The sequence below is a fragment of the Panulirus ornatus genome, chromosome 7, assembly GCF_036320965.1.
Source record: "Panulirus ornatus isolate Po-2019 chromosome 7, ASM3632096v1, whole genome shotgun sequence".
Lineage (NCBI taxonomy): Eukaryota > Metazoa > Arthropoda > Malacostraca > Decapoda > Palinuridae > Panulirus > Panulirus ornatus.
This window is the reverse complement of record NC_092230.1, coordinates 18,406,489-18,419,723: the sequence shown is the minus strand read 5'-3', so window position 1 is coordinate 18,419,723 and position 13,235 is coordinate 18,406,489. Positions and strand designations below refer to the sequence as shown.

Below are 13,235 nucleotides of genomic sequence, written 5' to 3'. Positions count from 1 at the left end.
AACAATCACAGAAATAGATCAGCTGGAGAGGAAGCTAGATGTGAAGGAGCAAAGTGAGGGAGGGAAGCTAAAAGAGGGCGCTAAGAGATGAGACTCCGATGCCACACCCTGTCAAAACCCTTAGATATGTCAAAGGGAACGACATCGACTCCCCAGAATCATATGAGATGATGACCAGACATGAGTAAGATAAGAAAGAATAGTGGATCTCGCCTTACGTAAGCCATACTGGTGATCAAAGAGAAGTCTGTGATTTTCGACGTTATTAAAGATAGGGGAGTTGAGAAGGGATTCAAAGACTTCGGAAGTGGTAGATGTCAAAACAATAGGACGATAGTTAGAGGGTTCAGATCGGTCGCCCTCTCTTAGGGATGGGCTGTATCAAAATATGTTTCCAAAAAGAGAAAGTCTTGGTTTTTGAACAGAAACGGAACAGACGAGCAAGCGCAAGGTGCAAGTTCAGACACACACTCTTTCAGCAAAAGGGGATGGATGCCATCAGATCATAAGCCTTGCTTGTGTCTAGAGAAAGAAACGCGCTTCGGACAGTACGGAAAGAGATTACTGGAAGAGGCATAGGATTACTAAGAGAAGCATCAGGGGGTGAAGGAATGTTTGAGTCATCCAAGATGGAGTTAGAGGAAAAACGAGAACCAAAGAGAGTTACTTTGTCAACGGGAGAGGCAGCTATAAAACCGTGAGAACGGAAGAGTGAGAGAAAAGTAGAGCGACAGAAGTTGTTAGATATGCCCTTAGCTAAAGACCAGAAAGACCTACCACTGGATGTCGAAGAGAGGTTATTACATTTCCTGTGAATAAAGGAACGCTTTGCCTAAGGGATAACGTCTTGGAGCGATTAGGGTCAATGATTTAAGCTGAACGGGAACTAGAGGAAGGAGAGTTCTTCCAAGCCCAATATGCCTGATCCCTTGTCTGAATGGCCTCAGAACAGGAACGCTTAAACCATGGATTGAATGAAGAGGTCGTCTTGGAGGAAGAGGGGATATATGCTTCCATTCCCGCACGAAGAACCTCTGCAATACGTTTGGCGGACACAGAAACATCACCATATAAGAGACAATAATTACCCATGGAAAGTCAGAAAAGAAGTTACGTAAGTCATTCCTGTGAGCTTTGTTGAGGTGCCAGCATTTACGCTTAGAAGGGGCTGCTGCGAGATTTACTACAGGTGACAAACAAATCCAGAATATTAGGAGAGTGGTCACAGCGGTCAGGTATATGGGTGAGGTGGGGGATAATATGCTCTAAATAATTAAGAACGGACAACTTGCGGGCTTCGATCTCTCCACCATCCGTATGGGAGGAATTCATCCATTCCCTTTGGTGAACGTTGAAATGCCCGAGGTAGAGGATCTCGACTTGCGGGTGAGAAGATGTCACAGTCTCATGGCAAGAGTTTAGATAGTCGAAGAAGGATATGAAATTTGTAGAATTAGGAGAGTAATAGGCGAAACAGAGGACAAAAGTGGCAATAGGGAGACAGACTTTGAAACACATAACATCAAAGTTTGGAGACTCAAGGTCCTTGAGCAACAGGTGTGTTGATGTTGGAATAAGCACAAACACCACCTCTGAACCGGAATCGTGAGTGGAGGTTATAGTTGGATATGAAAAAGAGACTAATGGAAACATCACCAGACAACTGTGTCTCAGACAGAAGTAAGATATTAGGAGAGGTACGAGACAAATGGTGTTCAGTTGAGGATATATGACTAGAGAGACCACAAATGTAGTGAACAGGAAAAGAGGAAGGTCTAACAGAGAGAGGAAAGGTCGTGACAGGGGCCGGTGCTACTACCGCCAGAGTTTCTACCAGTGAAGTCAGGCAGAGACCCGAAGATTCTTAGCACCCCATGATGCCGGGGGCTGGAGACCATAGATTTAACAGACTCTGTCATGATGATACTTATAAGTGTTTGAGTGGACAGGAATTGGCAAGAGTATCTATGTGAAAAAGAAAGTAATAATGATAAGCATGGTATATCTATCACTGTCATAGGCTGAACATTCATTTGACTGTAGATCTATCACTTTCACAGGCTGAACACTCAATTGACTGTAGGTCTACTTGACTGTAGATCTACCAATGCTTGTAAACTAAGCATTCACATAACAGTAGACTTATTACAGCTTATATGGTAAACATTCACATGAATCTACGTAGATCTACCACAGCTTGTAAGCTGAAGATTCAGTATATCAAGCGCTTCTCAATATTTGGAAACTTAATTCCTACAACCACTGTGTCGAAAATTTCTTTTCCCAACACGACGACGTCGAAAATCCACATGGTGGAACGCATCTGAGTGTTTTCGTGAGAAATAATACGGCTATAGAGAATGCACCGATGCAGTCATAAGCAAATTTCATTGCTATACTTTTGAAAAGTGAAGAAATTAATGAATGATTACCTTGTAAGTACATTTTATGGGTAAACATGAAAATATCTGAAGCAATGTTTGAAACGGAGTCAAAGAACTGTTTCAAGGTGAAGACGGGTCCCCTCTTCAGTTACATATTGGCCATGGTAAGGAAAGGTTACTCGCAGAGATGTATGGAAGACAATTGTAGTATTTGTTAATAGCTTTAATGTTATGTTCTTCGTATTTTCTCTCTATTCTAAGTCAGAAAGTTTCTACAGTAGACTTTTGAATATATTCTTGCAAAATCAGACCGCTTGAAAAGGGAGAGAGAGATAGAGAAAAAAGGTAGACGCAGAAAGGCAACACCTTTTTTTCGATAATTTCATAAACATCTTTTGAACTTTGCGTTCAGCTGGTAGTTCACGTTCCACTGGCTGAGAATACCTGCAGTAGACTGTAGATCTACTACAGCTTATAAAGTGAACACTAAACTAGACTGTAGATCTACCAAAGCTTGTAGACTGAATACTACATTGACTGTAGATCTACCATAGCTTCTAATTGAACACTCCACTAAACTGTAGATCTACCGCAGCTTGTAAACTGAACACTACATTAGACTGAAGATCTACCACAGCTTGTAAACTCTGAACGCTCCACTAGACTGTAGATCAGCTTGTAAGCTGAATAGTCACCACTCTAAGAGAACAGGAGACTTTAACTTTCACTGGAGGGTCTCAGTTACTGACGACCTGTCGCTCAGTCCACCGCCAAACTGGAAACGACACTTCGTAAACAAATAGCTGGGGGAAAGAGTTTTCCAAACGATTACAAATATCACATGATCGTGTCGCCACCTAACTGCCTCCCGGTTAACACCGATGAACCAAGCTTTTCCTGCATCCTTCCACATCTACTAAACTGTCATTTCTAATTAATCCCAGGGAGGGAATTTCAGCTTTAGATGCAAGCTGGCTTTATTTTCCATCTCTTCCATTACCACTCGCGATTTACCTGACGCCCTAAAATCAGTGGTTCTGCACAGCTGTCTGGAGACGTCCGCCTCGCGTGACGGGCCGGCCCAGACCCCTTTATTCACCAACCACGATCGCTGAAGCGGAACTGAGAAGGTGGATAGCGCTATAGTGTGGGGCTGTGGGGGCAAACTGCCGTGCGGGGCTGTGGGGCAGACTGCCTTGTGGGGCTGAGGGGCAGACTGCCGTGCGGAGCTGTGGGGCAGACTGCCGTGCGGGGCTGTGGAGCAGACTGCCTTATGGGGCTGTTGGGGCAGACTGCCATGTGGGGTTGTGAGGCAGACTGCCGTGTGGGGTTATGGGGCAGATTGCCGTGTGGGGCTGTGAGGCAAAAATAGTGGGGCGGGGCTTGTTTAGCAAAGCGTGGTGAAGGGTCGTTAAAACGAATTGTGGTGCAGGGATGTGGGGCAGGTATTCTGGTGCATAGCTTTAAGACTTAGTGTGGTGCAGGGTTGTGGGATAGACTAGTGCTGAGCCCTGGATATATATATAAGCAAGATCTTCCAGAGATTTCCGAGAAATGCTGACGCTTCATTATACTCCCAGAGACTGACTGACAGGAGTTCCAGGAGCCTGTGCCACAACTTTTAGAGGATTAGTGGAAACCCGAGACTCCCATACCCTCTAATGTGATCATAAACTCCCAAAACTCCTCCACCAGTTCTTACAGATCATTTGAGACACAATACTTGTCTCAGAATACAAGAATATTCGTAGAGACATAGAGACGTCTCTCAGAGGAATGAAAAGTTCTTCATTCTCTCAATCTCACAAAGCAGAGGAACTGCATTTTCTCAGACTCTTGGAGTTTTCTCAGACCCATATAGAGAGTCCAGGAGGTCCCTCATACTCACAAATTACTCTCAGAAACAGACAGGAGAAGAACCCTACATTACCTCAGACTCACACAGTACTCACCAGTGACATGTAGAAGAGCGTGGGACTCACCTGTTCTCCCGGGACGTGGAGCGAGAGGCCAGGGTAGCCCCGCTGTAGGGTGTTGCCGTAGGGTGACACCCACTCAGCACCAACCTGCAGGAATATGTCATGAACTGTTAAACTCTTGAGTGATAGAACGGCGGGACGCTTAACCATGATGGTACGATCCTTGAAGACGACGACACTGCCCTTGAGTACGACGGGACAACCAAGGAATCAAGGCAAAAGGCAGGTCGTCACGCCCAAGGATCGTACCGTCGTGCTCAGGGATTGTGTCATCCGACGCGAGAGGTTAATGACACTAATCACAATTGGAAACAATGGCAATTATAGTGTTGATAATCATAAGTTGACTTATAGGTAATAACATTCAACGGCATGTAATAATCGCAACATTTACATGGCATAATTACTTTTTATGATAATGACTTCAAATGATGTATCATATTCATGAATATGTGATAATTCTAGCGTGTAAAAATGACATGCATTAGAAAAATGTAAAATGACTTTGTCCGTCTAGACCACCAGTCTTTATTGAGACAGAAAGTATAATAACAACAATGCTATTGTTATTGATAATGACACGCGATGATAATAAGAATGACCCCACAGTTCATATTAATGATCAAAATGACGGAGATAATGACAGATGATGAAAATGCAACTGCTGATAATGAGGACGTTGAAGAGAAAGAAAGTGAGCTGATTTAACGTCTTCCAATACCATCTTTTTTTCTTGTTCTTAACTGAAGGCATCGCCGATAACTTTTTGCATTTCACCTCTTCCTACATGATCAAGCTATAGCTAACTATATGATAAAGTCGCTGTTTTTAGCAACTTGTTTTCTTTTGATCACTCTGTTTCTAATCCTCTTCTCCCATCCTCTCCCACTGAGCTCATACCATCTCTTATATTCTCTCCTCACACTGGGACTTTCGGGTACTTCCCCAGCTCCAAGGTGAACAAGGCTTATGTCCAAGAGGGCACACCTCTCCGTGACCTAAGGAAGTGTGCTTGTAAATCAGCTCCGGTCCTTACTCTCCAATTTGCCTCAGTCTAGAAATACACACTTTCCCTTCATCTTAGAATCTTGATTTGGTGCAGCTCATCCGCTCTGACCCCTCTAACTATCCTCCCATTGTTTTCACTTTTGCTACCTACAAAGACTTTGAAAGACTCCTTGATTTACCTTCTCAAACACACAGAATCGCATTCCTTCCTTCTGACCATCGATATGGATTTCTCAGAGGTAGATCACTTTTATGTGACTCACTTCTGCTCCTCCTCTCTCAGTGATTCTGGTGAAACTTGTGACGTAGCCCTCAACATCCAACCCTCTGACAGGGTGTAGCATAAGTCTTTGCTTTCTAAATTCCTTTTATTTGGGTTTACTGTTTCCCTTTGGCCCTTAACGAATACTTTCCATCCTGGCCCACCTGGAGCAGTAGTCACTGATGATGCGACTTATCCCAAAATCTCTCCAATAATATCAACATTGGTGTTCCTCAGGATTTAATCCTCCTCCTCCTAATTATCAATAGATGCCTTAATGATTTCTCTTATCAAGAGCCACATCATATCAAGATGTACTTTGTTGGCCCTCGTACGAAGCACTGCGCGCTATTCTAGGGTGGTTCTTCCTCCATCTCACTGTAAACCAAAGATAAATCGAAAGACTTCCGTTTCATTAATTCTTCTGGCATCGACCGTCTTCTGTACCCCAAGATGATGCTGTTCTCTCTCTCTCTCTCTCTCTCTCTCTCTCTCTCTCTCTCTCTCTCTCTCTCTCTCTCTCTCTCTCTCTCTCTCTCTCTCTCTCTCTCTCTCTCTCTCTCTCTCTCTCTCTCTCTCTTCCAAAGGTATCATATTTTGGTCACTGTTCTCGTAAGATCTCAGCATGAGTACCATCCCTAAGGCTTAGATCCGAAGGCATGCGTCTTTATTTCTACGTTGGAGGCTCCAGTCACGGACAACAGTCCACATCAAGGCCGGGCCTGAAGTGAAATATACAGAGAATTATGAAACGGAAAAAGAAAAGACAACGGAAAGTATTTGCGAATTTTTGAGAAAGTGGGAGACCTGTCTTTTGAAATGTGCCAGGTCATAGTTACTGGGAAAGATATGAGAAGGAAGACACTTCCAAAGCTTCGACGTGTAGGGAAAGGAGCAGGTATCAAACGAAGCAGCTAGCAGAGTGCTGCGTGATCTAGCTAATAGCGTGAGCACACAAGCAGCCAGCTCTTGGTAGCAGAAACCAAAGTAATACCTAGAGAAGAAGAAAAGTGAACCAACATTGCGACGTAAGGCAAGGGGGTTAAGTTTAGAAATTAGCCTGGGACGATTTACAAGTTGGACCGCTTTCGACTTAACTCTGTCAAGTAAGGATACAGAGCTAGAACCACCCTAAATGTAAGAGCAGTATTCCAAACAAGGATGAATCATATCCCTTGGATAAACGGAACAACTGGTCGGAAGAGAAGTTTCGACGTCTAAACAGGACTCCCAATTTCGTAGAGGCAGACTTAGCTAATTCCGTAATGAGGGGTTTCCAAGAAAGAGTAGGTGTTACAGTAATACCCAGTATGTTTATTAAGTCAAGAGGTGGGAATACAGAACTGTCATAGTAGAGAGGAAATTTGTGAGGAGTTTTCGATGGAGAGAGATGGGTAGAAATTGGGTCTTGAGGCATTAAACTTTACAATACTTTGTGCACCTCACTCAGATATCCTGTCCAAATCTGAGTTTACTGAGGAAGCTGTGTCAAGACGAGATGCAGATCGAATGAGAGAAGAGGAAGCATAATTGAAGGATGTGGATGATTGCAATGTTGAGTCGTCAGCGTATGAGTGCATTAGAATATTTTTTGGAATAAAAGAAATCGTTGAAAAAAGGAGAAAAGTGTAGGGGACAGGACAGAACCTTGAGGAACAATACTGTTGATGGAGATAAGTGGGGAAACTGATCCATCGACAACCACAGAGGGAGATCGGCCGGAGCAAGGTGAGGGGAGGGAGCCAAAAGAGGAGAGCTCAGAGATGAGACCCCGGTGCCATACCCTGTCATAAGCCTTAGATATGTCAAAGGCAATTCTAAATGACTCCCCCAAACCTTTCATGGATGATGACCAGACATTAGTAAGATAAGAAAGAATATCACCACTGGATCTTGCCTTATGGAAGCGATACTGGTGACCAGAGAGAAGACTGTGATTTTTGAGGTGTTAAGGGATATTAGAGTTGAGGAAGAGGGATTCAAAACCTTCGAAAGTGGTAGATGTCAAAACAATAGGACAATAGTTAGAGGGGTCAGAACGATCACCCCTGGATCAGAGGTATCAATACATGTTTCCAAGGAGAAAGAAAAGTTTTGGTTTTTTTAAACAGAAACAGACAGACAAGCAAGCACAGGTGCAAATTCAGAGGCCATCAGGAACATAATCCTTGCTTGAAGTGCTTTTCGGGCAGTCCGAAAAAGAGATTACGGAAAGAGGCATTGGATTAGTAAGAGGAACTTCAGGGGGTGAGGGAATGTTAGAGTCATCCAAGGCGGAGTTAGTGGAGAAACGGGAACCAGAGAGAGTTGTTTTGTCTACAGGAGATACAGATATAGTACCGTCAGAACGAAAAAGTGAAGGAAAGGTAGAACAACAAAAGTTGTTAGAGATGTCCATAGCTAAACACCAGAGGAGAGGTTATCACACTTCCTTTGAATGAAGGAACTCCTCGCCCTCACGGATAACGTGTTTGCAGCGATTACGGGCGGTGATAAAAGCTGAATGGGAGTTAGAGGAAGGAGAGTTTTTCCAAGCCCGATATGCCTGATCCCTTGCCTGAATGGCCTCAGAACGAGAACGGTTGAACCATGGACTGAATGAAGAGGTCGTCTTGAGGAAGAGGGGATATATGCTTCCATTCCCGCACGAAAAACCTCTGCTATGCGCTTGGCGGAGACAGAAACATCACCATATAAGAGACAGTAATTTACCCAAGGAAAGTCAGGAAGAAAGTACGTAAGTTATTCCAGTCGGCTTTGTTCAGGTACCAGTATTTACGTTTAGAAGGGGCTGCTGGAGGGGGAGGTGCCGTTAGAATAGATACATTTATGAGAGTGTGATCAGATGAAACAACTGGGAGTGCGATTGTGTATTTACAGCGAGATGGACTAGAAGTGAAAAACACATCCAGAATATTAGGAGAGTGGTCACAGCGGTCAGGTATATGGGTAGGGTGGGAAATGATTTGCTCTCTAAATCATTGGGAAGAATTCAACCATTCACTATGGTGAACGTTGACTTCCCTGAGGTAGAGGATCTTGGCTTGTGAGTGAGAGGATGTCACCCAGTCTCATGGCAGGAGTTTAGATAGTCGAAGAAAGATGTAAGATTTGTAGAATTAGGAGAACGATAGGCGAAACAGGAAAAGTGAGGGAGTTGGGGGACAGACCCTGAGCCACATAACATCAAAGTTTGGAGACTAATTGCTGTTTCGCCACAGTGTGGGAGTGGAGACAGGTCATGCAAGGACTGACCGTTATCATATAACGCTTTCCCTCGAACAGATGATATGTAGAATTCTCTTCCTCCTATCGTCTTTCACTCTTCTCATAATTTTTGTGCCTACAGGAGTTAGGTTTACAGATACATGCAAAGAACTGATTTCATTTCTGCTTTCTTTTCTCCCTCTTTGTTCCCATCACGCAAGATTGTCTTTGCTGGGAGTATGTTTCCACCGTGTTATCTCGGGTGATATAAAATCAACAAAAAACAGAGACTGTTGTCCAAGGGAGGAGGGATCAAGTGTGTGGAGTCCAACCCTGGTCGTGTTTCCCTGTAGTGTCCTCATCTAACGCTGCCACAGCTGACTGACTCAAGTGCTGTTGTTCCCAGATCACTGGGGAGCCACACCTGAGGCACTGCTCCCACTTCGTTGTGGAGAATCTGCAGTGTCACCGTTTCCAGTCCACTGTGGAGGTCCTTCAGAGGCACTGTTCTCAGTCCACTGGGAAGCCCCTCCAGTACCACTTTTCTAAGTTCACGGCAGAAGCCTTCAGTGGCATTGTTCTCAGTTCACTGCGGACGCCCTTCAGTGGCACTATTCTCAGTACACTGCAAAGACCCTTTAGTGTCAGCGTTTTCAGTCCACTGCGGAGGTTCTCCAGTGGCACTGTTCCGGGTTCACTACGGAGGCCCATCATTGTCGCTGTTCCCAGTCCACTGCAGAGGTCCTCCAGTGGCATTGTTCCTTGTGCACTGTGGAGACCCTTTAAAGGAGCTGCTCCCAGTCCACCAGTTAGGCCATTTAGTTGCACTGTTTCCAGTCCACTGAGGAGGGCCGCTGGTGGCACTATTCCCAGTCCACTGAGGAGGGCCGCTGGTGGCACTATTCCCAGTCCACTGAGGAGGGCCGCTGGTGGCACTATTTCCAGTCGGCTGCTGAGTGCGGGAGCCAATGCCTTGCACAGCGAGCTGGGTGAGGACGTGGTATATATCCTCTCCTGGTGAATATTTCGCAACCCTATGAATTTTAACGAGCAGTTGGTGTATCCTGGGTTTCTTCACGGCGAAAGATAATTGTTATCATAGTGATGAAAGGATGGTGAGTATAGCCAGTCTGGTTCATGCATGACAAAAGACAATCGTCGTGAGTGATGTGATGAAGAAATGGTGAGTAGAATGGTGAGAAGGGACAACAGCTATGAGTATAGTCATGTGGTAATGACTGTTATGGTAGTCCATTCATGGTAGTTCATTCTTGGCAAGAGGCGATTGTGATGAGCATAGTTGTAAGATGGTGAGTAAGGTGAGTCTCCTGTTCATTCATAGAAAAAGACAAGTTACGATGATCATGATGGTGATGGGATGATGAGTGAGATGGTATGAGAAGCATTATCATATGGAACTCGATCAGCAAATGTGCCTACTCAGACGATAGCAGGAACTGTAAAGAATGAGTGACAGTAACGGGTTTATCATATGAAATGTTCAGATTCCATTTTTACCAAAATTCATCTATTAAAAAGATTGTTTAAAATGTATTAAGAGTGGGTTTTAAATGGTTAAGAATCATAATAATATTGTAATGGTAAATGAAACCACAACGAGGCTATCATGTGTAACCAATGTTTGACACCCACATTTTCTTAGGACAAAATACATGTAACCCCGATATACGAAGAACCGATATGTATTCTTACATTTTATAACTTTTACATTTTTTGTAAGCATTTAATCTTATATTTTTCTTTCATACTATTCGCCATTTCCCGCGTTAGCAAGGTAGCGTTAAGAACAGAGGACTGGGCCTCTGAGGGAATATCCTCACCTGGCCTCATTCTCTGTTCCGTCTTTTGGAAAATTAAAAAAAATGAGAGGGGAGGATTTCCAGCCTCCCGCTCCCTCCCCTTTTAGTCGCCTTCTACGACACGCAGGGAATACGTGGGAAGTATTCTTTCTCCCCTATCCCCTATCTTATATATATATATATATATATATATATATATATATATATATATATATATATATATATATATATATATATATATATATATATATATATATATATATATATATATATACATATATATATACACACACGTGTATATGCCGATTCGACGGAGAGCAGAAGACCCCCATGCATGATCGTCACCTGCAGCGACGAACCCTCGCCATACGCCCCAGGAGATCTGAGAGGATTAGGCTAATGAGTGAGGTCACAACACCTGACCACGGGTCGGGGTGACATCTGGCTGTCTCCCGTCCTGCCTTTCCCATGTTTCTCTTCCCCTCACCCATCCACCCACCAGCCAATTCCCCTGCACTCGACCACTTTTAAAGACTTCCTTTAGCTCTAGGTCCTCCTCCCTACGAAGGATATTGTAGATATTTAGTGCCTTGTGTTGTGTAATCTACTTTCACCTGAAGATGAGATGTTGCTCTGACATATTGTTCACGTTCACACCAACCAAGGTAAATGTACGAACGGAATAAGTGAATGCACTCAAAATTACAAGAGGAGTGTCATTCGTGCATACGTGAGGAGAGCGATCAATGTGTGCTCAACTTGGCATTCTACACCAAGAACTCCGATGTGTCCGGCAAATGTTAATTAACAATGGATAGTCTAATACTGAATTCGATCCTATTGTGACCAACATGCTTGCGCAACATCTCTTGGCAAACAGACAACCTCAACGTGACAGCATTAAAGTTTACTACAGGAACACATTTACGACAACATATCGAAAGGACGAGAAGGTCGTGCGAGACTTTGTGGCCAGAAACTGCAAGGCAATGGATGAAGACAAAGATATACCACAACAATCCGAAAGTATGTTTGCTGGTAATGAACAACAATATGGTAGGTCGCTCTGGAAGTTTGCATCGTACTGGTGTGGTATATGAGTACCGATGCTTTACTGGGGACTGTCAGTACCACCACATAAACTACATTGGACATACAACCTGCACCCTCAGTAGCCGCCTCTTGCTCCACTTATAAGAAGGTGGAACCAAACATCATGAACAATAGCACTGAACGAAAATAACGAAGGACATTATAGTGAATAACACCAAAATCATTACTAGTTGCAGTGATCGGAGGAGACTACAGATATTAGAAGCCATTCACATTAGTGAAAAAGCACCTGTCATCAACCTCCAGGCAAATATGACCACCGCCATACAGCTCTTTGATGACCCGCCAGTAGGGCGTAGGCCTTAAGCCGTTTTAGGTGGAACACGTCACTGACCCGCCACAAGCTACCGAGTGCGCCATTCCTGGACGGGAGGAACGCGTCACTGACCCAACCCGTCCTGGGTGACGAAGGCGAGAGAGAATCAAACGAGCCCGACCTGACTTCAACTCCACACTTGGACAGTAACGGTCTCGCCTGGCCCTACATAGCGTATCTAGTAATGCACTGTGTATATGCCTACTTCGTTTAATGTTGTTCTTATGCGTTTGCCTCGACTATAAGGTTTTCTATATTTCTGTTTCCATATTTTTGTATCTAAATGCAACTCATACTGCCCGTCATGATATTAGTAATTTGTATCGCTTTCAGTGCTTTCCCTTATATTTTGTGCTATGTAGTGTAGGTTTTCCCAAGTGTGTGTCTTATAAGCATTTTGTTTGTGGTTTACATTTCATATCCAACTTTTATGACGCACTTTTTTATCTTTTCTTTTGTATATTGCTGTCGATCCCTCTGTGAAGGCGAAAGCTTGATTGAAATGAAATGGATGATTTTGGACAACTGATGTTTGAATACATAAGAAAGAAGATTGATAACTCTAAATATGCTGTCGTATTCAATTATATATATATATATATATATATATATATATATATATATATATATATATATATATATATATATATATATATATACCTCGCAAACGCGGGAGACAGCGACAAGCAAAAAAATATATATATATGTATATATGTATATATATGTATGTATATATATATATATATATATATATATATATATATATATATATATATATATATATATATATATATATATATATATATTGAATACGACAGCATTTCCCGCGATAGCGAGGTAGCGTTAAGAACAGAGGACTGGGCCTTTGAGGGAATACCCTCACCTGGCCCCCTTCTCTGTTCCTTCTTTTGAAAAAAAAAAAAAAAAAAAAAAAAAAAAAAAAAAAAAAAAGGGCTGAAAGAATACTTCCCACGTATTCCTCGCGTGTCGTAGAAAGCGACTAGAGGGGACGGGAGCGGGGGGGCCGGAAATCCTCCCCTCCTTGTATTAACTTTCTAAAATGGGAAACAGAAGAAGGAGTCACGCGGGGAGTGCTCATCCTCCTCGAAGGCTCAGAGTGGGGTGCCTAAATGTGTGTGGATGTAA

General features: G+C 43.3%; 1 protein-coding gene across 1 annotated transcript in view; it reads right to left on the bottom strand.

Annotated features, from left to right (window-relative positions):
• Window positions 1-13,235, bottom strand: part of LOC139749436 (uncharacterized) — a 1,258,504-nt gene that overhangs the window by 215,119 nt on the left and 1,030,150 nt on the right. The window contains exon 5 of the mRNA XM_071663287.1: window positions 4,367-4,450. Coding sequence (XP_071519388.1) covers window positions 4,367-4,450 — 84 coding nt within the window. The remainder of the gene's footprint in view (window positions 1-4,366; window positions 4,451-13,235) is intronic.